The sequence below is a fragment of the Emys orbicularis genome, chromosome 14 (assembly GCF_028017835.1).
Source record: "Emys orbicularis isolate rEmyOrb1 chromosome 14, rEmyOrb1.hap1, whole genome shotgun sequence".
Classification (NCBI taxonomy): domain Eukaryota; kingdom Metazoa; phylum Chordata; order Testudines; family Emydidae; genus Emys; species Emys orbicularis.
Window position 1 is genome coordinate 20972392 of NC_088696.1, and position 26336 is coordinate 20998727.

Below are 26336 nucleotides of genomic sequence, written 5' to 3' on the forward strand. Positions count from 1 at the left end.
ATGGATAAGTAAAAATGGAAAAAAATTATAACCTATTCATAAGCCAACCCTATAATTCAGGGGTCAGCAAACTTTGGCTCCTGGGCCATCAGGATAAGCCACTGGCAGGCTGAGATGGTTTGTTTACCTTGAGCCTCCGCAGGCAAGGAGATAAACCTAAGTAAAAAAGTGTCCTGGCGTGCCAGCTGCTTACCCTGACAGGCCGGGACAGCAACTGGTGGGGAAATGTTTTTTGGGGGGGAGAAGCTGGGAGTCAGGGGAGTAACCTCTGTGACCACCCCCCCCATGACCCCACCCCTAGCCCGGGACCCCCACACTCTCCCCATCCCATCCCTTCCCACCTTATCTGGGGAGGGCCAGGGGAGGATGTCTCTGACCTGGCTGGAGCTACTCTGGCAGGCTGGGCAGCACGGCCACAGCCTGCTCTGGCAGACCAGACCGGGCGGCGCGGCCGCAGCATGTTCCAGCGGGCTGGACCGAGCGGCACGACCACAGCCTGCTCTGGGGGGCAGGGCCGAGCGGCACAGCTGCAGCCTGCCAGCCCGAGAGCTGCAGCTCTCCCCTGGAACTGCAGCTGCTTCAGAGGCTCGGGGGAGAGCAGCGTGGCCAGAAGCGGAGAGACTCTGGCCCCGCCTCTTCCCTTCTGGCTGTTCTGCCTCTCTTTGCTCCCTCTGTTGGGTAGGAGGGGCTGTTTCCCACCTATCCCTCTCTATATGACCCCCTTCTCTGGTGCTTCCCTTTTTTACTAAAAAAAATCGGCTTATGAACGAGTATATACGGTAATATGTAATGAAATATAAAGAAATAAACATTTTATAGAAGTTGTTAATGAGCTGGATAGGGATATAATCTTATACATCTTGTTTAATCTCTCTCATAGATGTGTCTAGACCCGTAACATAGATATAATCTACCAATTTTTTGAAAAATAAGAGTTTGAGGCATATTTCAACTGCCTTTGCATTACAAATTATTCCTGAGTTGCCTAGGTTTTATACTCCTAATATGAGCATATTTTCAAATGAAACTCCATGAAGTCACTTACACTTTAAATTAGAAAAAATGGCACTGTCTTGTAAAATAAACATTTTTTGTTTTACTTACTCCATTCCTAGTTGGCAGTGACTTGTAGCAGCTTCCTGATTGTAAAAATGTAAGAACTGGTGGAATATACAAAAGAGGATCATTTCCATGATGAGAAATGACAACTGAGTCACATCCACGAGCTATTGGTGGCCAACAGTAAGATTCCGTGAGATTAGGACCTAGAAATTTATTTCGGAGAAGCTCCTACAAAAAAAAAATGAAAAGTGTTATGTCAAAAACATTGTGGGCATTTAAGTGCTTAATTTTGAATGTATTCTTAAAAAAACAGATGTAAAGATCTGAAATATCTTGAAAGGAAGGAAGAAACAAATGCAACATGTATTTTTCTTAGGTCAACATATCAACATATTTAACTTTTGTGGTGAAAGCTTGTTTCACTGTATTTTACCTCCACCTTTGGGTCACTTATTGCCCCCAATAATACACCAGCAGGATCCTTCAATCATGATTTCTTAGACCCACATATACAGTAACTATAATGTAAATAAAATGTCAAGCAAACAGATTACACATGATGGAATGACTGACATGTCTCTTCTAAACATGAGAAGGTATATGTACAATCTAGAAGTGCTTCAAAATGTCCAAAAACATTGCTTGTACTTGCTTTAAATGGCCTAAGGCCTGTTCAGAAGTATTACTAAATCACTTTCATACCAATTTTTAAATGCAATTATGCTTTCTAAATTTACATAGAAGTCTCAATGGGGCGGATTTGAAAAAGAGGCTACTCACCCTATGCAGTAACGGAGGTTCTTCGAGATGTGTCCCCCTATGGGTACTCGACTTGTGGGTGCGGCAGCGCACCCTGCGCCTGGGATCAGAGATCTTCATCAGCAGTGCCCACTGGACCACACATGTACACCACGCCACTCTCGCACTATGAGCGGGGCATATATATAGCACTGTGCAGCCCGACTGCTCCCAATTCCTTCTCTGCCGCAGAGCGTACATTTTCAGCTCCAAAGCAGAGGGGAGGAGGGCGGGTAGTGGAACACTCATAGGGGGACACATCTCAAAGAACCTCAGCTACTGCACAGGATGAGTAACCTTCTCTTCTTCTTCAAGTGATGTCCCTACAGGTGCTCCACTTGTAGGTGACTAGAAAGCAGTGCCCCAATTGGAAGGCTAGGGCTTCAGAGCGACATTTACTGCCAATGAAAGGACAGTATGTCCTAGGAGAGTGTCCGCTGTGGTATCATGTGTAATAGTGTAGGGATGGGCAAAAGTGTCTGTTGATGCCCATGTGGCGGCTTTGCAAATGTCAGCAATGGAGACATTATTGAGAAAAGCTATCGAGGGGGATCGTGAATGTGTGAAATGTACTCTAATTGCAGTAGGAGGCTATTGTGGAGTTTGTAATATAAATGTATACATTGCGGGATCCACTTGGAAAGGCATTGTTTAGAGATAGATGTGCCTCTGGATCTTTAGGTGATTGAGAGGAATAATCGTGATGATTTTCAGAAAGGTTTAGTCCTGTCTAAGTAGACTGCTAATGCTCGTCTCAGGTCTAGGGTGTGAAGAGTTGCCTCCTGTTGGTTAGGAAGAAGCAAGAAAGGTGCATTGGTTGATTGAGATGGAAAGATGATGGAATCTTGGGTAAAAATCTTGGATGTGGGCGTAAAAAATGGTTACTCACCTTCTCATAACTGTTGTTCTTCGAGATGTGTTGCTCATGTCCATTCCAAACCCACCCACCTTCCCCTCTATCAGAGTAACCGGCAAGAAGGAACTGAGGAGGTGGTGGGTCGGCAGGGACCTATATTGACCACCAGGAAGGCGCCACTCTAGGAGGCTCCACAGCCAACCCAACAGGTGCTGCTAGGGGAAAAACCTCCCAACGACTGTGTGCATGTCATGTGGCCTAGAAGTTGAAGACACATTCTGGAAGACACCATCTCTACTACAGCTGAGAATCTGAGAGTGGTAGGACGATTCTGGCTTGTATGGCATCCAATTGTGCGCTGATGAATTCCAGGTGTTGTATCAGCGTTGAAGTGGACTTTTTTAGGTTCACGAGGAGGCCTAGTTTCATAAACAGGTCCATTGTTATGCGGACAGCTCGGAGAGCGTCGGTCTTGTATGGGGCCTGGAGGAGACAATCGTCCAAATATGTAACGATCATAATGCTTTCCATAGGTAGGCAGCGACTACTGCAAGGACCTTGGAGAACACCAAAGGGACTGTCAGCTGTCTGAAAGGCAGTAGTGGTCATCGTCTATGATGAATCAGAGAAATCGCTTGTGGGCAGGGTGTACTGTCATACGAAAGAATGCATCTTGGAGGTTGAAGGCCGAAAACCAGTCCCCCTGTTCCAGTGCTGGGATAATAGTGGAGAGGGTAACCATCTTGAAACGTCGTAGTTTGACAAATTTGCTTAAATTGCCACGGTCCAGGATGGGTCAGCAGCCACCGGATTTCTTCTGGATCTAAAAGTAATGGGAGTAGAAACCCTGTCTCCTGTGTTTGAAAGGGACCAGGTCTATGGCTCCGAGTTGTAGATGATGATTTATTTCTCCCTGTAGAATGAGTTTGTGAGAGGGGTCCCTAAAGAGGGAGGGGGGAAGAGGATGGCGGGGCGGGACAGATAGAAAGGGAATTGAGTATCCTTCCTTGACTATCTCTAGAACCCACTTGTCCGAGGGGACTAGTCTCCATGATGGCAAAACAAAGCTAGTCAGTTGCCAAACTGGTGTGATGTCAAAGATAGTTGGAATGACTGGAAGAAGGGGAGGCTTCTCGGGGTCTCAACCATAACTTTAAAATTGTTGCTTTGGTGGGGACCCATGAGAGGTAGCCCCCCGAGTGGGCTGTCTACGTTAGAAGTGAGGCCTTTGTTTTCAGCGCTGGATGTCATAGTGCTATTGAGGCGTATACTGCGGTGGTTGGGATTGCGGAGGGAGAGGATATTTCCCTGAGCATCTCTTTAGCATGGACGTGTAGATGCCGAGAGATCGGGGAGTAGCTCAGGAGTCTTCAAGGGAGTGCAGGGAATCGTCTGTGTGCTCCAAGAATAGCCTTTGACGGCCAAAAACTAAGTCTTCCACAGTGGTTTGTACCTCCTTAGGAAAGCCAAGATGCGCACCTCATGACCACAGTAGTTGCAATGGAGTGGGTGGCAGTATCTGCAGAGTCTAACGAGGCTGTAGGGTTGTATGGGTTAGGAGATGTCCCTCCGATATTAGGGTCTGAAACTGCTCTTTCTTGGCCTTTGGAAGGTCATGACAAAGCTCCTCCAACTAGGAGTAGTTTAAGTAGTTGTATTTAGCTATCAGAACCTTGTAGTTCGAAATTCAAAATTGGAGGGTGACTGATGAACATGCCTTGCATCCAAATAAGTCTAAGTGTTTCCAATCTCTGTCCGGATGGTTAGAATGGGTTTGGTTTTGAGGCCTCTCTCTTGCACTGCATTGACCACCAGAAAACTTGGGGTGGGGTGCAAGAATAGAAATTCTGCATCTTTCGCCAGAATGCAGCATTTTTTGTCAGAGTGTTTGCAAGTCAGAGGAATGGACGCCGGGGTCCACAAGAGCACTTTCGTGAGGTTGAGAAGAGCCTCACTGATCGATAATGCGATCGTGGAAGAAGAGGATGTGTGCAGAATATCAAGCAGCTTATGCGGTTGATCCTTGGCTTCCTCCAAAGGAATCTGCAGGCAATCTGCAATCCTGTGGATTAACTCCTGAAAACGTATGAAGTTGTCTGCAATTATAGGAGGTGGAGGCCTGGTAGCCTCGTGATGGGAAGAGGAAAAGAAACGTAATTTTGGTGGAGCTTCCTCCTCCTGTCCCTTCTCCTCAGTCGGTACCAGCAGAGGTTCAGCTTCCAGAGGGCGAGACATCGATGAAGAAGGGAGAGGTGTAGGTCTCCAGCTTTGCTCAATGGAAGTTTTCCCGAATTGTGCCCTGTACATAGCCCCAGGGTCCTAATATAGCCAGTGCGGGGGGAGTGGAACATGTGGATGCATCCATGGTGGTCTGTACCAAGACTGTGGAAAAGATGTAGATTGTGCATAGTGAGGATGAGGAGGTGGAACTTGTCTGATAGACAAGGGTGTGATGGAACCCTCCTCTTCCTCCTTATCGCTGGTGAAGGGAGGTGCCATCCTCAGGGGAGAAAAGGAGGAGTATCGTGAGTCTGGAGAGAAGAGTGGAAGTGGGAGGAGGTCATGTCTGAGGAAAGGCGATTCAGGAGTGTCAGATACCAGCAGGTCTTTAGGTACCTGAAGTCTTGTGGAGGGGGAAAAAACATCATTGGTGCCGGTATACAACTTGGTGCCGAAGGAGGAATGTGTTCCTGTAGCAGGGCGGACTCACCCCTGCAGCGCCTCCTGCTGGTCTCTAAGGGAATTAGCTCAATTTCCAGCCCAGAGCGCCCTCTGCAGGCCGGTGTCCCACTGCCAATTGGCCCCTGTGTCCCTCCCTGGACTCTGGTGCCCTGTTAGCTGGGGTGCTGCCCCCTGGCAGTAACCCCTTTGTCTCAGGGTCTCCCCTTCCCAGGGAACCACCACCCACTATCCCCACCTCGCCTCAGTATAAGGCTACTGCCAGTCATCGTCTAGCCCCACGCCCTGGGGCAGACTGCAGTATCAGCCTACTCATCACTGGCAAGGTTGGGTTTGGACCTGCTGCCTTGGCCTACCCCTGGGCTGCCCTCTGCAACCCCCAGTACCCCTTGGCCTTCTGCTAGGCCGTAGCCTGGGGCTTTCCAGGCAGGAGCTCCCCAGCTCCTCAGCCTTTCCCCAGCCCTGATCCACTCAGGTACTCTGTCTCTAGCTCCCTGCAGCCAGGCCCATCTCCCTCTACAGCTAGAGAGAGACTGTGTCTGCCTCTGGCTTCCCTGCCTTTATAGGGCCAGCTGAGGCCCTTATTGGGGTGTGGCCCCAGCTGAGCCTGCTTCCTCCCAATCAGCCCAGCTTTTCCCCTGCCACAGCCCTCTCCCAGGGCTGTTTTAAGCCTTTCCAGGCAGGAGCGGGTGACCACCCCGCTACAGTTCCCCTGAAGAGTCAGTAGACGGAGCAAGAGACTTGGCCAGCACTAATGACCTGGCGGGTGCTAACAGTTTCAATGGTACTGAGGGCTTCATCGGTGTCGAAAAGGATGCCAGTGCCAGCAGTTTTGCCAGTGCCATAGCTCCTGATGCTGGCCAATCTCAGTCTCCAGAGCTGAGACAGTGCCGAGGGCTGTAGGTCTGCTTGGTTAGGGTCTTTAGACCATTTCTTCATTCCAGTACAGGAAGTACTTGAACAGGCCCTGGATCTATGTCCCCTGTCAGAGGATGCTGAGGCAACTGACCTTGCAGAAGATGGTGTTCTTGCAGACTGTGCCTCAGAGTGTGAGGAGGAAGCCCATTTCTTCTTGTCAGAGCAAGAAAGAGATGACTTCTCTTCAAGAGACACGGGGAATGAGGATCGGCAGACGACCTGGCAGAGAGTGAGGGCCTCACAGGAGCAGAGTCCAGGCCCGGGTCCAATGCAGGTCACAGTGATTTCTCCATGAGGAGAAATTTTAACCAAATGTCTGTCTTTTCTGGCCGTTATGCCATGGCATTGGGACACTTTTGTGGGATGTGTCCCTCTCCCAGACAGCAAATACACTGTGGGTTGCTGTCCATTACCAAGAAAGCAGCCCCAGAGGGGCATACGTCTTATACCCTGGGGATCTGGGTATAAGGGTGAGGGAACAAAGCTTCCTGGTCTGGAAGGGCAGGAAAATGAACACCTAAGCTATTGAAATAGTTGTAAAGGTAAAGTTAAAACAAAAAAAATGGCTTTTTTAGACTGAATAAAGGAGAAGGAGAAGTAGCACTAACTACACTACAACTTACCGGTAAGGCACTAGCTACTGAGGGAACAGGAGAAGCGGACTCTGCTCTGGATTCCACCCCAGACCAAAGGCGGCAGAGAAGGAACTGAGGGCGGTTGGACCGTACAGTGTTATATACACATCCCGCTTACAGCGCAAGAGGGGGAGGTGCGCATGTGTGGTCCGACGGGCACTGTTGATGAAGATATTTGATCCCAGGCGCTGCCACACCTGCAAGCATAGCACCCATGGGGACATTACTTGAAGAACCACTGCTCAGGAACCCTTCTGAGGCCAGCTACCATCAATGAGATCCTTTTGATCAAGCAAGCCAAAGTAAAATCAGTGAGGAGACTGACCTGCTATGAAAAATTCAACCAGCTCCATATACTTCTCTTGGATATAGCTGGCGTTGAATGAAATAAACTGGATGTATTTAAAAGCTTTTGTCCACTTCACACACAAAAAAAAACCTGACCCTTAACATCCAGTCATTGAAGGATTTGTTGAGATAATATGCTCAATAGTGGGATCTGAATCTCACCTGAACACATTCAAAATTAGCCTGAAGTAATCAGTGGATGAAGTGAAAATGGAAGCCATGAAATGAAGGATCTCTGTGTTAAAAGTAGTAGCTAGGGCACTCAGGTAATAAAAAATTCCATCCTCTCCCACTCTAAATGCTGAGAAAAAGACACTACTGTCATCAGCACCTTCCCCATCCATCTCCTGCTTATTGCTGGCTTTGACCCCCAAAACAGTTCCCCAGGAATCTGGCTCTCCATGTTAAGCACAGGGAATACATACTGATGTATTCCCCTCTATGCCTCTTGGATGAGACACATATAGGCGAATACCCTTTTCCCATACAGAGGTTCCCAAAGAGGCTGGGAGGATCTGCCTGTTCATTGTCTGAGCAATTCTCTGTTTCTTAAAATAAGCAATCTCCTAGCTCCCGCCTCCACCAAGAAATAGAGGCAGGTGCTGGAAATTTGAGAACTGAGTCTCAAAGTAGTATTAATTTTTTTTAAAATGAACACACTTGCTGTTCACTCCTGCCCCTCTTTTTAAAAAATGGAGTCCTTTAATATTTGAGGAGTGTGGTGGGGCATCAGAACCATCCTTTAATATATTCAGTGTATCAAAAATTAATGTTAATATTACCTTTTTCAGATCTACCAAAAGTGGTGTTGTTTCAAGAACTGATCTTGGCTCTATTTTGTTGCTGAGAACAATGGGAGATTGTGCTGTATTAATCTTTTGAAACTCCTGAAAGTACACACATCATTTAGAAAACACTAACAAAAAAAATATGTAATAAAAAGTTTTTATTTCATATGCTACCCCACAAAAGTGGCCAAAGAGTACATTTTATTTAAATTTTACATTTTTAGTATTTTTAGTAGAATTACGAGTAAGAAAGGCTACTTGCCAGTTTAAGTGCTTCTGCATATTCTCACTGGTATAGCTCACCAAAGAAAGTGGGACTGCATACTTTTTTCATGTGTTCAGACTTAAATGTTCTGCTGAATAGTTGCATTACCCCAATAGGTATTGCATTTGTATATGGTTTCAAAGCTGAGAGATGATAGTGGCATGCATAATGAAAATGGGAAGGTGCAGAGGCAATTTTTGAAAATCATTTTTTTTTTTTTTTTAAATAATTTGCCAAAAATCTGCACACCTTTTCTTAACCATGCAGACTCAGTGCACTTGCATGGTTGTTTTTGTTAGATTATGAACAAAAAAAACCTGTCAACATATTAAAAATCTGGGCTAACTATGAATGCTAGGATAAATGCTAACAATTAGGGTTCTGAATATGATGGCATGATTATACATATCTTGTCTAATGATAATGCCATTCTTGTGTCCTATTAAACTTTTTATAAGAAAGTATTTAATATATTTTAAAATAGGACTCATTTGAGAACAAACAATGTACAATTACAAGGCCATAAAGAGCTTAGTAGTGAAGTTTTTACAATAAAAATATGAAGTTAAGTTTTAAAAGTACCTGCTGTTCATAATGAATATCATCAGTTTTCAAAGAATCAGGATTCAAAAACTGCAGGAGCCTGAAAAAGTGTTCAAGTATTAAATCCAACATTTATGAAACAGTGATGTCCTTTTCCAAACACCATCACAACCAGTTTTTAACTTCACTTAAAATTATTATATATACACATTAGTATGCTGTGAAATATTTCAAATGTCTAGCATGTATGCAAAGACTTTAAATTCCCTTTAAAGAGCTGCAGAAATTCACAAGAAAACAGAAATTGTTGTTACTAATAAATCAAGATGTTCAGAATTTAATACTTGCCTTTGACCTATAACAATCAGTTAAGGGAACCATCACTCAAATCTCAATAGCTAATTTCTCAGAATACAGAGAACTAAATTAAACTTAATCCAAGAAAAAGGGGTTTTGAAATTTAAAAAAGGGAAACAACCGACCGAGTCTGGCTTCAACTGCTGAATTCACTCATTTAGCTTTCTTTTCATGCACTTGCTATGTATTTAAAAGGGAAAAGGAAAAAGGAATAAGGGGGAAAATATACTTCACAGAGCCACTTTTTTCATTGTGTTCTTTATCTCCTTTAGTTGTTTTTTAATTATGTTTTCATTTAAGGCACTAGAATAAAAGTTATTGCATGAACTTACAGAGGTATACAAAAACACTTTGTTACAAAAGACTGAAAATTCATCTAATAGATGAGAAATGCCAATACTTACACTTAGTTGATGTTTGCCTAGCTAAACTGCATTCAATTCTCTCTGTTTAAATGTAACCACTAGTTTTACTATGAACCACCCCCATCAACAAATCCCCCAAAAAGCTAAGTTCTCTTTTAATGGCCTCAAAACATTGGCTGAAAACACTTTGGGATTTGTATTATTGTTACATACAAAAACTGTTAAAAAAAAAAAAAAAAGACAAGAATATTTGAATCATACCTGTTTACCCGCACAGTAGGCTGTGCAGAAATATTTATATTTTCCTTCAAAGAGAAACCCACAGTTGCTCTGACAGTCTAACAAAACAAGACAAAAAATAGATATATATGTTGTCACTGCCCTGAGGAAAAGTGTTTTAGAAAATCATTATTCCGTGTGAAAAATTAAGCATGATAAGATTGGTTTTGTTTCTAATGCAAGACCACAACCACTTCCAGCTAAAAAAACAAAAGCTGCAATTCACCAATAACGGCCACAGTAAGACGAGACAAAGTTAATTTCACATTTTTGAAAGAATAGAACAGAACAAACAATACATTAAAAAAAGCAACAAAAATAGTTCATTTTTGTTTCAGAATTAAGAGAAGATGCAAACAGATTAATAATTCACACCAATATTATCAGAACAGTGAAGATATTTTAAAAAGTTAGACATTCAGATTATTGCAGTTAAAAAAGCTTAAACACCAAATAAATCTAGAAATTAATCAGTTATCATACCATCACCAACCTTAAAAGGACATACTCACCCAAAGTATAGGTGGCTTCACAAAATGGGATGCCTGTCCTCAAATCCCAAGTATTTTTGTGGCTTTAAAATCAAATTCTCCTATTTTTTAAGTATTTTCCCATGATACTGTGTGAAAGAGCCACACAAAAGAACAAGGGAAACAGACTGACTATATAAAGAAACAGTGAAACTGATTACGCATTAAGTGCTGTAATATGCTACCTATCGGGGTAGCAAGTAAAAGTTTTTCTGACAGAAATAAATTAGCATCCTTTTAACTCTGTTCCTTACCCCTGACTGCCATTTCACATCAAATTTTCAAATGTGAGCTACAACTTCATGGCTGCACATGCAACAGAGAAACAGACTGTGTATGTACATACAAACAGAAGTTCAAGTGATAGAGTCTATGAGCCTAGAGACCCCTCTCTTGACAAGTGTAAAACATGAAGATTCAAGAAGCAAGCCCTCCAAGAAGTCTGATTTGGGGAAAATTTGAATGTTGGTTTGATACACAATTATTCAAGCTACTACTATATATTAATGTATTAGGTGTTGTACTCTTCACTGTGTTACATTAATAAAAATACTGAATGATTTGTATAATGGAATGGAGAGTATGCTTATAAAATTTGCAGATGACACCAAGCTGCAAGAGGTTGCAAACACTTTGGAGAGTAGGATTAGAATTCAAAACAACCTTGACAAATTGGAGAAAGGCTCTCAACTCAACAAGAGGAAATTCAATAAAGACAAGTGCAAAGTATTTCACGTAAGAAGGGAAAAATCAAATGCATAACTATAAAATGGAAAATAACTGGTTAGGCAGTAGTACTACTGAAAAGGATCTAGATGTTACAGTAGATCACAAATTGAATGAGTCAACAATGCAATGCAACTGCGAAAAAGACTAATATTCTGGAGGGTATTCACAAGAGTTGTACTCAGCACTGGTACTCAGCACTGGTGAGGCTTCAGCTGGAAAACAGTATAATTCTGGGTGCCACACTTTAGGAAACCTATGGACAAATTGGAGAGAGTCCAGAGGAAAGCAACAAAATGGTAAAAGGTTTAGAATACCTGACCTATAAGGAAATGTTAAGAATACTAGGCATGTTTACTCTTGAGAAAAGAAGACTGAGAAGGACCTGATGACTATCTTCAGATATGTTAAGGGAAGCTACAAAGGGGACAGTGATCACTTGTTCTCCATGCCCATTGAAAGTAGGATAAGTAGTAACGGGTTCAATCTGCAGCAAAGCAGATTTATGTTAGATATTAGGAAAAAATTTCTAACTAACTATAGCAGTAGTTAAACTCTGGAATAGGCTTCCAAGGGAGTTTGTGGAATCCCCCTCATTGGAGGCTTTTTAAAAACAGGTTGGACTAACACCGTCAGGGATGGTCTCAGTTTACTTGGTGCTGTCAACCGAGCAAGGGACTGGACTCGATGACTACTCGAGGTCCTTTACAGACCTACATTTCTATGATTTTATGCAATTTATCTGGCACAGTTTTAATTTAGTACTAATATAAGCAACTGCAGAGGAAATAAATGAACTTTACATTAAAGAGCACTTCTGAACATCACATTTTATGCAAATTTTAATTTCAAGTTATTTTTGAAAGATGGTATGCAATACTTACAGACTCAGTTTTTCCATTAAGAGCAGGTGCAGCAATTTTTCTGCATGTCTTTTCAAGAAAAGAATTAGAAGCATCATCACCTAGAGGACACATACGATTATACTTTACAACCACAACTACAGCTACTATAATAGCTCTCAAAAATATATTTTTGTTTTTATTATTAAAAATCACCATATATATATGAAATCATACATGATCTATAACAGGGCTATAAAGCTATAAAGAACCTCAAAAAGCAAAATTTCCTAATTAATTGTATAAAATCTTAAGACATTTAGCTACTTTTATGAAGAGTGTGCATACTTCTAAAGCGTGTATAGTATCCACAGGGCAGTGCATGCACTTTTAAAAATTTTGGACTACTATATCTACACTGCAATTAACAACCTGTGGCTGGCCCATGCCAGATTACTTGGGCTCGAGGGGCTCAAGCTAAGGGGCTGTATAATTGCAGTGTAGACATCCTATCTCACAGAGTCCTACAGCCTGGGCTCCATTCCAAGCCCAAATCTCTTCACTGCAATTAAATTGCCCCTTAGCCTGAGCCCCATGACACCAAGTCAGCTGGAATGGGCCAGATGCGGGTTTTTAATTGTAGTGTAGACATACTCTAGAGCAGGGGTCGGCAACCTTCGGCACGTGGCCCATCAGAGTAATCTGCTGGCAGGCTGCAAAACATTTTATTTACATTGACCGTCCGCAGGCATGGCTCCCCACAGCTCCCAGTGGCTGCGGTTCGTTGTTCCCGGCCAATGGGAGTTGCTGGAAGCAGTGGCCAGCATGTCCCTGCAGACTGCACCACTTCCCGCAGCTCCCATTGGCCGGGAACAGCAAACCGCAGCCACTGGGAGCTCCGGGGGGGACCGTGCCTGCGGACAGTCAACATAAACAAAATATCTCACGGCCCGCCAGCAGATTACTCTGATGGGCCGCGTTCCGAAGGTTGCTGACCCCTGCTCTAGAGGGTCTGATATTTACAGAGCTGAGCTCCCACAGCTCTCCTTGACTTAAACTGCCAATAGTAATATTGACAGTATAAATTCTTGAACACATTAACCTTTATTTTAAAAATATTACAAAATTCTAAAGTTATTTAGCTGCTACTAGTAGTGAACAATTTCAGTGCAATCAATGGTTAGGCACAATCAAGACTAGCAGAGCTGACACAGAAATCAACATTGCAACTGTGAATAAGAGATGAGGTAGGACATAAGAATGGCCATACTGGCTCAGACCAATGGTACATCTAGCCCAATATCCTATCTTCTGACAGTGGCTGGTACCAGATGCTTTACAGGGAATCAAGAGAACAAGGCAATTTATCAAGTGATGCATCCCCTGTCATCCAGTCCCAGTTTCTGGCAACAACAGGCCACAAAGGGCCTTAAAAGTGAAGACAAGAAGGTTTGCGCAGAAAGCTGAGAGTGATGAAGAGTTGCAAGAAACAGAAGCACAGGATAGGATTTTAGAACAGTATGATGGTTTCCGGAGAGCAGAGAGAAGAATGAATGAACTTATGATATAATTCAGCAAGGTCCCAGGACTTCCTCCTCCAAAGGTAATCAGTGGAACTAGTAACAAAGACAAGGGGAGAGACAGCAAAAGCTGGAAACTGGTAAGGCAGACAGAGAAATGGGACAGATAGAAAGAAAAAGCTAAAGTTGGAAGAAGAGGTACTGTTGAAGACACTTATCCAAGGATTTTTTGCTATGTAAATTTTGTGTATTATCAAGCTTCCACATTTTTTAAGCAGATAGCCCTGCATGTATTTCATATAACATTCTATTACTTGTGCTCCTTAAGATTCTACAGTGTCTTTGGACTGTAGACACATATAGCCTAAAAAGAGACCTGAACACCTCATATTATACTAGAAATACAAAGTGCCTATTTCCTGATCTCGGGAACAAGATCCAGCAAACTTTTAAACCTAGAAGACTGCTACTATTTCACTAGAATTAACAAGGGGACTGAGTTGTGTTCAGGTGAAAAGAGTGGCTTTTGGAATAGAAATTATGTCACCCAGTGCAACCAACACACAATTTATGTCAATATAGTGCAGAGTTAATGTCCCACTCCCTTTTTTGGAAACTATACTGGGCTTCAGAAGGAGTAAGTATACATTGTACTCACTTGTTTCAAGATTATTGTGTACCTTCCCCTGCATTAACATTGGCCAAAGAGCAAGTGCAGGACTGATCACTTTCTCTGGAGAAGACTTCAGACTTAATGAGGACCATGGCTTTTGACTTTTGGCAGAATTAACTTTGTTTTCTTTAGTCATCACATAACAAGCAAAGTTCTTTGCAACGAGATCATCATTAACACAGATCTACAAAACAACACATTTCCTATACATGAAGATAAAGTACAAAAAGGTAATCAATTGAAAATTCACAATGTATATTTGGAATATAGTTAAAGATTTGCATGCCACAGCATAGCCATGAAAATGAGCAAAGGTCTATTTGTGGACATTTTCAGCAGAATATCCTTTTAACAGCAAAACAAAAAGGGAAATTCATTTCTAGTAGTCAGTATGTTGGTACTTTAGAGTGCAGTTCTACTCTGAAAAGTGACTTTGCAAAAATAACATTATGGGGTTCATGCTTACTGTCACTTACTAAATTCTGCAGCAAATGTGCTCAGTCAACATACAATGGTTTTCTTCTGTGGGCCCTGAAAGCTCATTGTGACTGGAAAGTCAAGCTGATTTCTTTCCTTCTCATACATCACTAGTAGCCATGGCAGGCCAAACTACGTCTGTGCAACCCTGTTGTCTTCAAATGTCATCACCAGTGACTACCACAGCCTCCACTGGCTTCAATGATATTGCACAGGTATAACTAATTGGAAATTAGCAAGCAATTATTTGAAAGTGCACAAGAGGGAATGTAATCCAGCTCATTCATTCAGCTTTACCTTGGTAACCAAAATAGTAAAAATATATTTTGGTCACTAATGTAAGCAAATATTATGATGAATACACGCAAGAATATGCAAACTAAGGAGAATCTGCCAAAGAGCCAACTCACCTCTCTTGTGACATAGAGGGTTACTGTTGCAAAGTAGTGGACTTAAGTTATGCCACAAACTTGCAATACCTATAACAGGTTAGCAGTCTAAAATAAGTGAAAACAGACATCATGGAAAGTACTTAAGGCCAACATTTTCCAACATGGGTACCTAATTCAGATACTGACATTCATATTTAGACACCTAAACAGCAGCAGACTGATTCTCTCAGTTACTGACAACTCTCAATTCCCATTGAAATTAATGAGAGAAGTATTCTCAGCTAGGTAAACTCTTTTCTGAGCATATGTTCTTTGTTGTTCTTGGGAATTTTTTTTTAAAGAAGCTGGAGTTTCAGGTAATTTATTGAGTAGCACAACAGTAATGAACAGAATTTTGGATTCCTTCTAAATTGCTGTCCTTGAACAGCCAAATGTCCACACTAAGAAAATCATGCACTCCCATTATAAATGACAAGCATGATTAAAAAAAAAAAAAAAAAGGTTAATTTCTAAAAAATGGGCAAACAGTCAGAGAGCCAAGGTTTTATTTTAGAAGAACCTGTTTGGCCTCCCAAAAAGACATCACATCGAAACACTTTGTGTATATCAATCACACATTTACAATTTTCCCTCCTGCAGTCTGTTTCAGCAGTAGCCCCATGAACTATCAAGCCAGGTCAGAACCTATGCATTCTGATTCATAAAGAGGCAGATGCTCATTTGAACAATTATTTAAAAGTTGAGTATTCCCTTCCCCACCCCACACACACAAAACCACAAAGAGGCTACATGTTCAAAACTATTCCATGCAAAACTATAAGTGTTTTTCTCCAGTTAGCCATTTTTGGCATAACTGATAAACAAAATATTTCAGTTCTGAAAAGTGCACTTCATTCACTCTCCTATAAACAAAAAATGGCTGAAGGATTTTTGCACTGGGACAAAGAATGAAAAACTTTTCAGGGAGCTATGAGCACCAGGGACTTACAATAAAAGCCCCATTAAATCCTTAATTTTAGCTTTTACAATAACTGACAGAAGTTAATATTACTGTAGCTCATCCAGAATTAAAAACACTTGATTCTCAATAAATTGATCACATACTAATGTGACCACAGTGACTTGCAAAATACTGTAGGAGCATAGATCTGCAGGTGGACGGATTTGTAAGTGTAAGATACTTTACCTTTTCATCTTTTATTGTTACGTAAAGATAAACATCAAAATTGTCATCTTCTATAGCACATAACTTTGCCTCAATCTGGGTGGTTCCTAAGTGTAATAAAACAGAAGCACCAAAACACAACATTAAAGGAGGAAAAATGTTTAATATCTAACTAATTCCCCATCATAGATTTCTTCCAACGTTTCCATTGCTTCTTTCTACACTAGGATTAAAGCAATTTCATTAAGACGTATACACAGGCGTATTTAAAGACAAAGCACTGCCATATCGTAGCAGAGTCAAAAAACTTCAACTGATACCTAACTGCAGCCATGTTTTTGCAATATATTAATTGGTTTCATACTAGTTTTGTAAACTAAAACTAATTAGAAATATGTCCATGTATCCAAATAAGATAACTGATGGATCACAATCTGTACTATAAAGTTTAGAACACAGAAATTTTAGTCCCTCAAGGCAAATCTCAATGTAACCTTAAAAATGGAGTCACAGCTGACATCTCTATTATACGCACAACCATCTTCCCACAAGGATGCTGTTGCACGTAATTTACTTCCTTTCAGAGCCTGAATAACTTCAAAGTGGTCTTCGCCCAATACGGTATATCAACTGTAACTAATCCATGATTTATACTACGGCTGTCAAGCGATTAAAAAAATTAATCGCGATTAATCATGCAATTACAAAAATTAATCGCACTGTTAAAGAATAGAATACCATTTATTTAAAATTTTTGGATGTTTTCTACATTTTCAAATATATTGATTTCAATTACAACAGAATACAAAGTGTACAGTGCTCACTTTATATTATTTTTTTTACAAATATTTGCACAGTAAAAAAGAAATAGTTTTTTCAATTCACCTAATACAAATAATGTAGTGCAATCTCTTTATCATGAAAGTTGCACTTACAAATGTAGAATTATGTACAAAACAACAACTGCACTCAAAAATAAAACAATGTAAAATTTTAGAGCCTGCATGTCCACTCCATCCTACTTCTTTTTTCAGCCAATCGCTCAGACAAACAAGTTTGTTTACATTTGCAGGAGATAATGCTGCCCCCTTCTTGTTTACAATGTTACCTGAAAGTGACACCAGGTGTTTGCATGGCACATTTGTAGTTGGCATTGCAAGATATTTACGTGCCAGATGTGCTAAAGATTCATATGTCCCTTCATGCTTCAAACACCATTCCAGGCGACATGGAAGCATGAAGGGGCATACGAATGTTTAGCTTATCTGGCACGTAAATTCCTTGCAATGCCAGCTACAAAAGTGCCATGTAAATGCCTGGTCTCACTTTCAGGTGACACTATAAATAAGAAGCAGGCAGCATTATCTCCTCTAAATGTAAACAAACTTTTTTTGTCTTAGCGAACAAGAAGTAGGACTGAGTGGACTTGTAGGCGCTAAAGTTTTACATTGTTTTGGTTTTTTTGAGTACAGTTCTGTAACAACAACAAAAATCTACATTTGTAAGTTGCACTTTCATGATAAAGATATTGCATTATGGTACTTGTATGAGGTGAATTGAAAAACACTATTTCTTTATCATTTTTACAATGCAAATATTTGTAATAAATATAAAGTGAGCACTTTACACTTTGTATTCTGTGTTGTAATTGAAATCAATATATATATTTGAAAATGTAGAAAAGCATCCAAAACTATTTAATAAATTTCAATTGGTATTCTACTGTTTAACAGCGCGATTAAACACGATTCATTTTTTTAATTGAGATTCTTTTTTTGCGCTAATCGCGTGAGTTAAGTTAATCGACAGTCCTAATTGATACTAGTAGATATCAAAATCTCCACTTTCGAGTGTTTTAGGCATTTATTATTGCCTTCTTCTGGCACATCAATTACTAGGTTTGTAGTATTTCCAGTGACAGACTGGGGATACATCTGTGTCACACTGTGAACACCATTTTGGATTGTAACTTTCACTGCGACCTTCACTTTGCATTGTAATCTCCAAATTGGGTCATGACATGGCACCAAGGTGGTGCAGAAAACCAGTTTAATCCTGACAAGGTCAGCCTAGTTTGGTCAACGTGTGTTCATGCTATGGTGTGGGACACCCTAGCAGAGGGTTAACAAGAGAACTGTTAAGGGCCATCAACTCTGTCTCTCAACTACCAGCCTATCCATGAGTTCAATAAAAAGGCTACAGCTCCTCAGCCAGGAGCACATGGGCAAGTTTAAAAAAAGATGGCTGCATTGCTAAGAAATAGGCCGCCCACCACCACATGCAAGCAGACCACACTATACAAAGGGAAGACCAATAGGGCTGCAAGGCCTAAGGATCACAGACCAGACTTCAGGACTCTCAGTAGCGATGAGATGAGACTACGGGACTACATTCAGGACTGTCTTAATTTTCCAGAGATCTGTAACTCATGTGCTTTGTTAAGAGTGAAGTGTCTGTGTTAAGAACTTGCTTTGCTAAACTTGTGTTCCTTGCCTTCCTGTCACGTTGTCCCTGAAGGGATTAACTGAGAAACCAGAGCTCCCATAGCCAGTTGGACTCTAGGGATATGTGCCTAAGTGTCTGGGGGCTCAGGAGGGCTGTGGCACTGGTTCTGGGGTCTAAGGCAGCCAGACTACGAGGTCCTACTTCGCAAGAAGGGGGCTGAAATGGGCAATCACTAACCAGACCCAGCAGAGCTTAGAAGCATGCAGAGCCCAGGATTCGGGTCCTTTTATAACAGACTGATGCCCAACTAGAGAGGCAGACTGGACAAGATTGTAACACTTCCTATAACAAGTTAACCAGCTGTTCATTTTGATTTCTCTGTGTCTTTTCCACAACATTCTTGGTTGTAACTGTATTTTTCTTTACCTTTTAGAAGGTTCTGAAAGTACTGAATAGCAGCACTGTCCCATCTCTTTGCAGGTCTAGAAAGATATAAACAAGATCAATTATCTCACTGTTGCATAAAACAGGTGATTTTTCACACATCGCTATTTTATATGATAGTACACTTGATAGAAATTATGAAAAATATTTTAACAGCTAAATCAATTATAGCATACTACCAAGGATGGCAGTTGAAGCACCATCACTGGAAAAAACAAAGAACAGATTAGATACAATATAATAGGAATACTTTAAGAAGTTTACTACACTGTGCATGAGTTCAGTCTAGTTGATCACAGCTACGTTTTCCAGCTCTGCCATCAAGAGGAACTGCACATTACTGATTTAGAATTGCTGAACACAATATGGTCCATTGATTGTATATTAGTAAAAGACAAAACACGTTGGTCTATACCCTCAAAGAAAGTGAAGGAAAGTTAGTCTCCAAAAAATAGAACAGGCAATTAAATGGTAAGAGCACATTAATTACTTTTAATAAAATAAACATGTGAAATAATGTTTAACAGGTATGACAAAAGTCTCCTACAGAGTCCACAATTTAATGCAACATGAATCCTTGTTAAAATATTTAAGGGTCCAAAAAAATAAAAAAGCACACCATTTAACAGCTCCTTATTTAAGTCGTGAATGCCTTATCACCTCCCACTTCCTATACAGATGGCCCATTATAACACCTGATACACACATAATGTAACTTAAGTTACATATATTCCCTCTTCCAAACCAAACAGAATACTACCAAAAAATAAATAAATAAATAAGCCACTTGGGTCAGCTTTTTGTTAGTACTTTATACTGAGTTGGTTTCCTGCTGTTGATCATTTGCTAAGCAGGGACCTTAACCTGTGCTACTTCAGCCATTCAGAGCTTTGGGCACATGTTCACGCCCAAGGCCACCAGGAACTGAAGTGTTTTTACTACTCAACTACAAGCTCTCTCACAAAGGAATCCTATCCAGTCCTTTGCAACCAAAAAAAATAGCAGCCATTGCATGAGTGGTACAGATATATAGCAATGCCAAAATCCAATAGCAATCCCGAAGACCCTACTAAGGAGGAAAAAAAACTATCAAAAGGTGGATTATAAAAATTAATTTCTTCTTTTTTTCAGAATTAAGCTGTGCATTTAACTAGAAAATGTATTATTACTAATTTTGCTTATAGTACACTATATTTCTCTCAAGCCATACTTACACTATTTCTGAAGCGTCTTCACAGAAATCTATACGCAACGTGACTGGCTTTGTGCAGTACAGTCTAAACTTTTTCGCTCTATATGGGAGTTGCATAAATGCTTCCACTGCAACCCGAAGGCTTAACGGTGAAAAAAAGTTTTAAACATAATTAGATGTAGCAACCTGATACGAATCTCTATTCACTACATTCTAGGGCACACCAGCGCTCCCATATCCCTCCCCACTGCAGTTGGCAACACAGTGTTAAGAAACCAATTGGCAGTTGAAAAAGCAGGAAAGCTTGTTTTCTTCTTCCAGTCTAAGAATAATAACTGTGTGTGAGAGGATAAGATCTTAGTTCTAAAATCTTGAAGGGACATAGTGACCAAAAATAATCAGTTCAGTTTACAAACCTACAAATAAGAGGTCCTTTGATTAATAAATAAGTTAAATTTAATTGCAAAATATGTTTTGGTAAGTATTTTTCCTTCTGTATCCAGCACATTTATGGTAGTTTTATTCATTAAAAAAAATTAAATGTTTTTGTGCCTTTTAACTGAATTTCCTTCCAAATAGAGCTTAACACACATCACAAATAAAAAAATTATCTAGTAAATAGGAAATGCACCATTCACCATTTTCTAACAATATGAAATAAAAATTAAGAATCTGAATACATGTAAGTTAAGCTATATAATTGCTCAAATAAATTTGTATACATGTAGCGTAACCATCTAGTTAGGAAAAAGGAGCACCAAATTTAGTATAAAGGCTATTATTTAGTTGCAAATCAATATGTTTTAATGGTTACCAAGCAATGAGACTCAGTTTTTCTTTAGGAAATAACTAAAAAGTCCAAATGCAAAACATGGTTTAGATCGGGGTGGGCAAACTTTTTGACCTGAGGGCCACACTGGGGTTGCAAAACTGGATGGAGGGCCGGGTAGGGAAGGCTGTGCCTCCCCAAACAGCCTTGCCCCCGCCCCCATCTGCCCCCTCCCACTTCCCGCCCCGACTGCCCCCCTCAGAACCCCCGACCCATCGGGGGGCCGTAGTTTGCACATCTCCGGTTTAGACTGATGATTTAAATCAATCTTTCCTGCTTTTTTAAATTTAAATCATGATTAAAATCAGTGATTTCAGTTGCTTTGATTTAAGTCTACCCAACATGCTCCTATAGCAGGGGTGGGCAAACTTTTTGGCCTGAGGGCAAAAAGGGTATGGAAATTGTATGGCGGGCCATGAATGCTCACGAAATTGGCGCTGGGGTGCGGGAGGGGGGTGAGGGCTCCGGCTGAGGGTTAGGGCTCTGGGGTGGGGCCAGAAAATAGGAGTTCAGGGTGCGGGGGGAGCTCCAGGCTGGGGTAGGGGGTTGAGGGGTCCAGCTGGGGATGAGGGGTTTGGGGTGCAGGAGGGTGCTCTGGGCTGGGACCGAGGGGTTCGAAGGGCAGGGGGATCAGGGCTGGGGCGCAGGAGATGGGACTCAGGGGTGCAGGCTCTGGGCGGCACTTATCTCAAGCAGCTCCCGGAAGCAGTGGCATGTCCCCGCGATGGCTCCTACGTGAAGGCGTGGCCAGGCAGCTCTGCGCGCTGCCCCATCCACAGGTGCCACCCTCTGCAGCTCCTGGAAACAGCATGTTCCCCCTCCGGCTCCTACGCAGAGGCACAGCCAGGCAACTGCACACTGCCCTGTCTGCAGGCAGATTCCCGGACAATGGGAGTTGAGGGGGTGGCGCTTGTGGTGGGGGCAGGGTTCGGAGCCCCCTGGCTGCCTCTACACGTAGGTCCTGGAGGGGGGACATGCCACTGCTTCCAGGAGCCGTGCGGAGCCATGGCACGAGCAAAGCGGGGCAAGTCCCCGACCCCGCTCCCTGGCTGGAGCAGGGCAAGCCCCAGACTCCGCTCCCCGGTGGGAGCTCGAAGGCCGGATTAAAACGTCTGACGGGCCGGATGCGGCCCATGGGCCATAGTGTGCCCACCCCTGTCCTAGAGGAATGAACAAGTCATTGAACTGAACTAATTGAACAAACTGAAATTAAGAAAATATTCTCTCTGCACCTGCATAAGTATCTGCTGTCAAAAGCTGGTTTAACACTTAGCAAACCCCATTTCCAGGGGCTTAGTCAGTGACTTCTACCATCTCAGTTGACTTTCCTTAAAACTTGGCAGTAAATATGTAGTGCTTAATATTATTTTTATTATTTAAATTATTGTAATAGGTTATGGTAAGTTTACACCTTCATATAGGTTGTCAATTTCAAATTTAGTTTTAAATAAGTTTTTTAAAAATAAACCTGATTTATAATTTAAATTTTAAAAATCTTTTTTTTTTAAACATTGATTTTATGCATCCTTTCTAGGAGACACATTGCCATTGGCTAACTGGGCAATCTTGTTTTATTTTTCTCTCCAATAGAAAGTTGAATATGTGGAAGCCAGTTACTGCTAGCTCCACCAGCCATAAGCACAGAACAGATTTAAGGAAAGTAGCTGTACCCTAGTTCCACCTCCACCCAACCAATCCAAAGACATTGAACAGCCCTCCCCCTCACCAAAAAAACCCACAGTTTTAATACTTCCTCCAGTTTCTGAGGCCAAAGGGAGCATGCTGCAGAGATGTTGCTCGCTTCCTTGGTATTTGGAGGCTTTTGGGCCCAGTTTGATCCCTTCTGCACCAAAGAAGGTTCTTTTTGTGAATACTGGTGCATTTTTTAGGCTATGTCTACACGCCACATCACTGGCAGCGCATAGGATATGCGTCGCCACACACTGCAATGAAAAGCAAGCTGCATCCACACTGCAGTGTCTAGCGTGTGTACATCAGTGAAAGGCTCTGATGGGAGAAAGCAATGGAAAAGGCTCTGGCAACTCCCTTGCATTTCACTGCAATGAGGAAAGGCTCTAGCCTGAGGGCATGGGAGGGGCTGGGAGCTGCTGGTGGAGCCTTTCCTGACTGCCCAAGTCTTTCACTGCATGAGGAAGGGCTCTGGCCAGGTGAAAGGGGCAGTGGGGAAAGGCTCCAGCCTGCTGCCAGTCTTTCCCAGTGGCAGAGAAAGGCTCTGGTAGCTCCCTGTGGAAGGAAAAGACTTTCAGTGGGACGCTACCCTGCTAAAAATAGTAATGTAGACGGGGGAGGCACTGTTTGAGTGTGTAGAGAGCCCTGTAGGATACATATCCTAAGGGTTAAAACATGTCTTTACTCACCTCAGCAGTGCCTCACCATCTACACTGCTATTTATACCTATGCTCCAGGGTCATGCAGAGTATGTACTCAACACAGTGCCGTAAGGAGTGTGTAGACATATCCCTAGAGCAGCAGTTCTCAAACTTTAGCAACCCAAGGACCCCCATTTTGATTTACATTTTTTCATGGATCCCCAAACTCCCCCGCTCAGGCCCAGGCCCCGCCCCACTCCACCCCTTCCCCCAAGGCCCCACCTCTTTCCGCCCCCAAGCACGCCCCGTCCCCACTCCTCCCCCTCCCTCCGAACTGTTCCGCGGTGTGCAGGAGGCACTGGGAGGGCTGGCAGCCCCAGACATGATTCCACCCCCTCCCCAGAGCGTGCCCCATCCCCACTCCTACTCCTCCCTCCCAGAGCCTCTTGCACGCCGATAAACAGCTGTTCCCTGGCATGCAGGAGGCACTGGGGGGGAGGGGGAGAAATTGATCAGTGGGGCCGGCGGACCCCTTGGAGTACCCTCACAGACCCCAGTTTGACAAACGCTGCCCTAGAGGTATCTAGCCTCTGTAGTGACAAAGGTAGCACTTGATACTGCAAATAATGTCAGGTAGTGCTTAATACTAAGAATGATCCCACTATATGCCTAGTAGTGTCTGCAGGACCTGACCCACAGTCTTCACAATTTAAACTACCATGGCTCTCTAGTTTTAGTCAATATAAATCAAGATTAAAAATATTCAAGTGCTTTAATTTGAAAAAAAAGCCTTCAGCAATAACTTCGTAAATCACAATAATACATACTCTTTTGTTTTAACAGGAGTATACTTGGCGTAATCCACAAGGAAACACTCTGCCAGGTAATGATCAGCACAGAACAGGATTGACTTAACAACTGCTCTACACCAGCATTTCAGTTCCTGACAAAAAACCACACAAACCTGGGGAAATAAAAGATACTTATATTTCTGTACATGGACCTAGATTTGTACAAGTTATATATTCACTTATTGAATACAGAAATAGCTACAGCACGAAGTCATTTATAAATTGGGAAAAAAATACAGTTTTATTTCCAGTGATGTCCTCAAAAAAAGTATTTTGCAGCTTATGTGATTATATATTATTTCTACAAATGTATAAAATATGTACAGTAAAAGCTGTATTATCTGGCACTTTGCCAACCGAAAAGCTCTAAAACCTAGCATTTCAGGAGGGGATGCTCTGGGAGGAAGTTTGGGTGCGAGAGGGAGCTCGGGGCAGGGAGTTGGGATGTCGGAGGGGGCTCGTGGTGCCGGATCTGGGAGGTGCTCACCTTGGGCAGCTCCCCGCAAGCGGCAACATGTCCCTTCTGCTCCTAAACGGAGGAACAGGCACAGGGGCTCCGTGCGCTGCTCCCGCCCCGAGTACTGGCTCTGCAGCTCCCATTGGCTGCAGTCACCAGCCAATGGGAGCTGCGGGGGCAGCGCCTGCAGGCGGAAGCAGTGCGCAGAGCCGCCTGGCCGCGCTTCCGCCTAGGAGCATCATGGACATGTCACTGCTTGCGAGGAGCCTCCCGAGGTGAGCGCTACCCAGATCCGGTACTCTGAAACCAGTCCCATGCCCCAACTCCCTCCCTCTTAGTTAACCGGAATTTTTGACTTACTGGCACCCCCCATTCTGCCAACATGCCAGATAAAGCTTTTACTGTATATGTGCTCATCCTCTAACTTAAATTACACAACAAAATATTAAAAAGGACTTCCCAAACATCCAAAATACCTCTAAACCCACACCACACACTTTTCTCAAAAGCCCAAGAAAAAGATACGTAGTTACATTTTAATGTACTGCAATGGAAATACTTTCAGGATAAAAAATACTTATAAGCTATGATTCTAACAAATATATGAACCTCTAACAACCCAATAAAATACCAGAATTTTCTACTTCCCTCACAATCTTTATGTAGCAAAATGACTGAAAATGTTACCTGCCCTTCTTCTAATGTTAATGGCTTTACTTCCTCCACATCTCTGTTATAGAACTGATTCATTTCAGCATGCAGTTTTTTATATTCCATTTCACTGTCTACAAAAGTCCTGCATCCTTTTACAATGACCCAAAAGCACCCTGGGTCTTCAATCTAATCAAAAGGTGAAGCATAATTAAAACCACAAAAAAAGATGACAAGAACAATGAGCAATATCAGGTGCTGAGATTTAAAACAAAACAAAACAAAACAACCTAAAAGCCACATATTTCCAAGAACATCTTAGCAACATACATACACAAACTTTCAATGACAAAATGCTCTCTAATGTTCAAACCACATAACTGGCACTGTAACATGAAAAAAGTTTTTAAAAAGTCAGAGCTTCTAGTGGCTTAAAAAAGTAAGAAATCTTCTGACATTTACACTTTGTCATTAAAGGTGAATGGAAGGGCTTCTGTAAAAAAATAATTAGGATAATCTGTTTAACATTTCAAACAACAGCATTTACACATTTAAAGTATTACATACTATACTCTTAGCATAACAAAGTCCAGTTCACCAGCTGTGTTGCCAGGACCAACTTTGCCTGTCTTTAAAAAGGCTCATTCTAGGGCCTCCAATCCAGAAGCATATTGAAGATACCCGGTCTTTCATCCACACACTGGTCTTGGGGATCTGGAGCACAGCTTCTTTGGATCATGTTTTCACCTCTCCACAGTGCTTTGGGCCTAAGCACTGACGTTCCGGTTTTTCCAAAGTCCACCTCCAAGGCAAGTTGGCTTCCCCAATTTTTTTAACCCATAATTTTCCACAGTTTTGGATGAACTCAATAGCTTAAGAAATGCTGGTAACTTCCAAAGCTGTTATACACTCAACTTCA

The 26336-nt window shown here is 42.1% G+C and overlaps 1 protein-coding gene across 1 annotated transcript in view; it reads right to left on the minus strand.

Moving 5' to 3' along the window:
• TDRD12 (tudor domain containing 12) overlaps positions 1-26336 on the minus strand; it is a 136657-nt gene that overhangs the window by 106820 nt on the left and 3501 nt on the right. Inside the window, exons 2-12 of the mRNA XM_065416815.1 lie at positions 25454-25606; positions 24286-24422; positions 20322-20441; positions 19090-19145; positions 16240-16325; positions 14170-14368; positions 12034-12113; positions 9876-9952; positions 8932-8992; positions 8079-8183; positions 1105-1290 (exon numbers count right to left, since the gene is read on the minus strand). Coding sequence (XP_065272887.1) covers positions 1105-1290; positions 8079-8183; positions 8932-8992; positions 9876-9952; positions 12034-12113; positions 14170-14368; positions 16240-16325; positions 19090-19145; positions 20322-20441; positions 24286-24422; positions 25454-25606 — 1260 coding nt within the window. The remainder of the gene's footprint in view (positions 1-1104; positions 1291-8078; positions 8184-8931; positions 8993-9875; positions 9953-12033; positions 12114-14169; positions 14369-16239; positions 16326-19089; positions 19146-20321; positions 20442-24285; positions 24423-25453; positions 25607-26336) is intronic.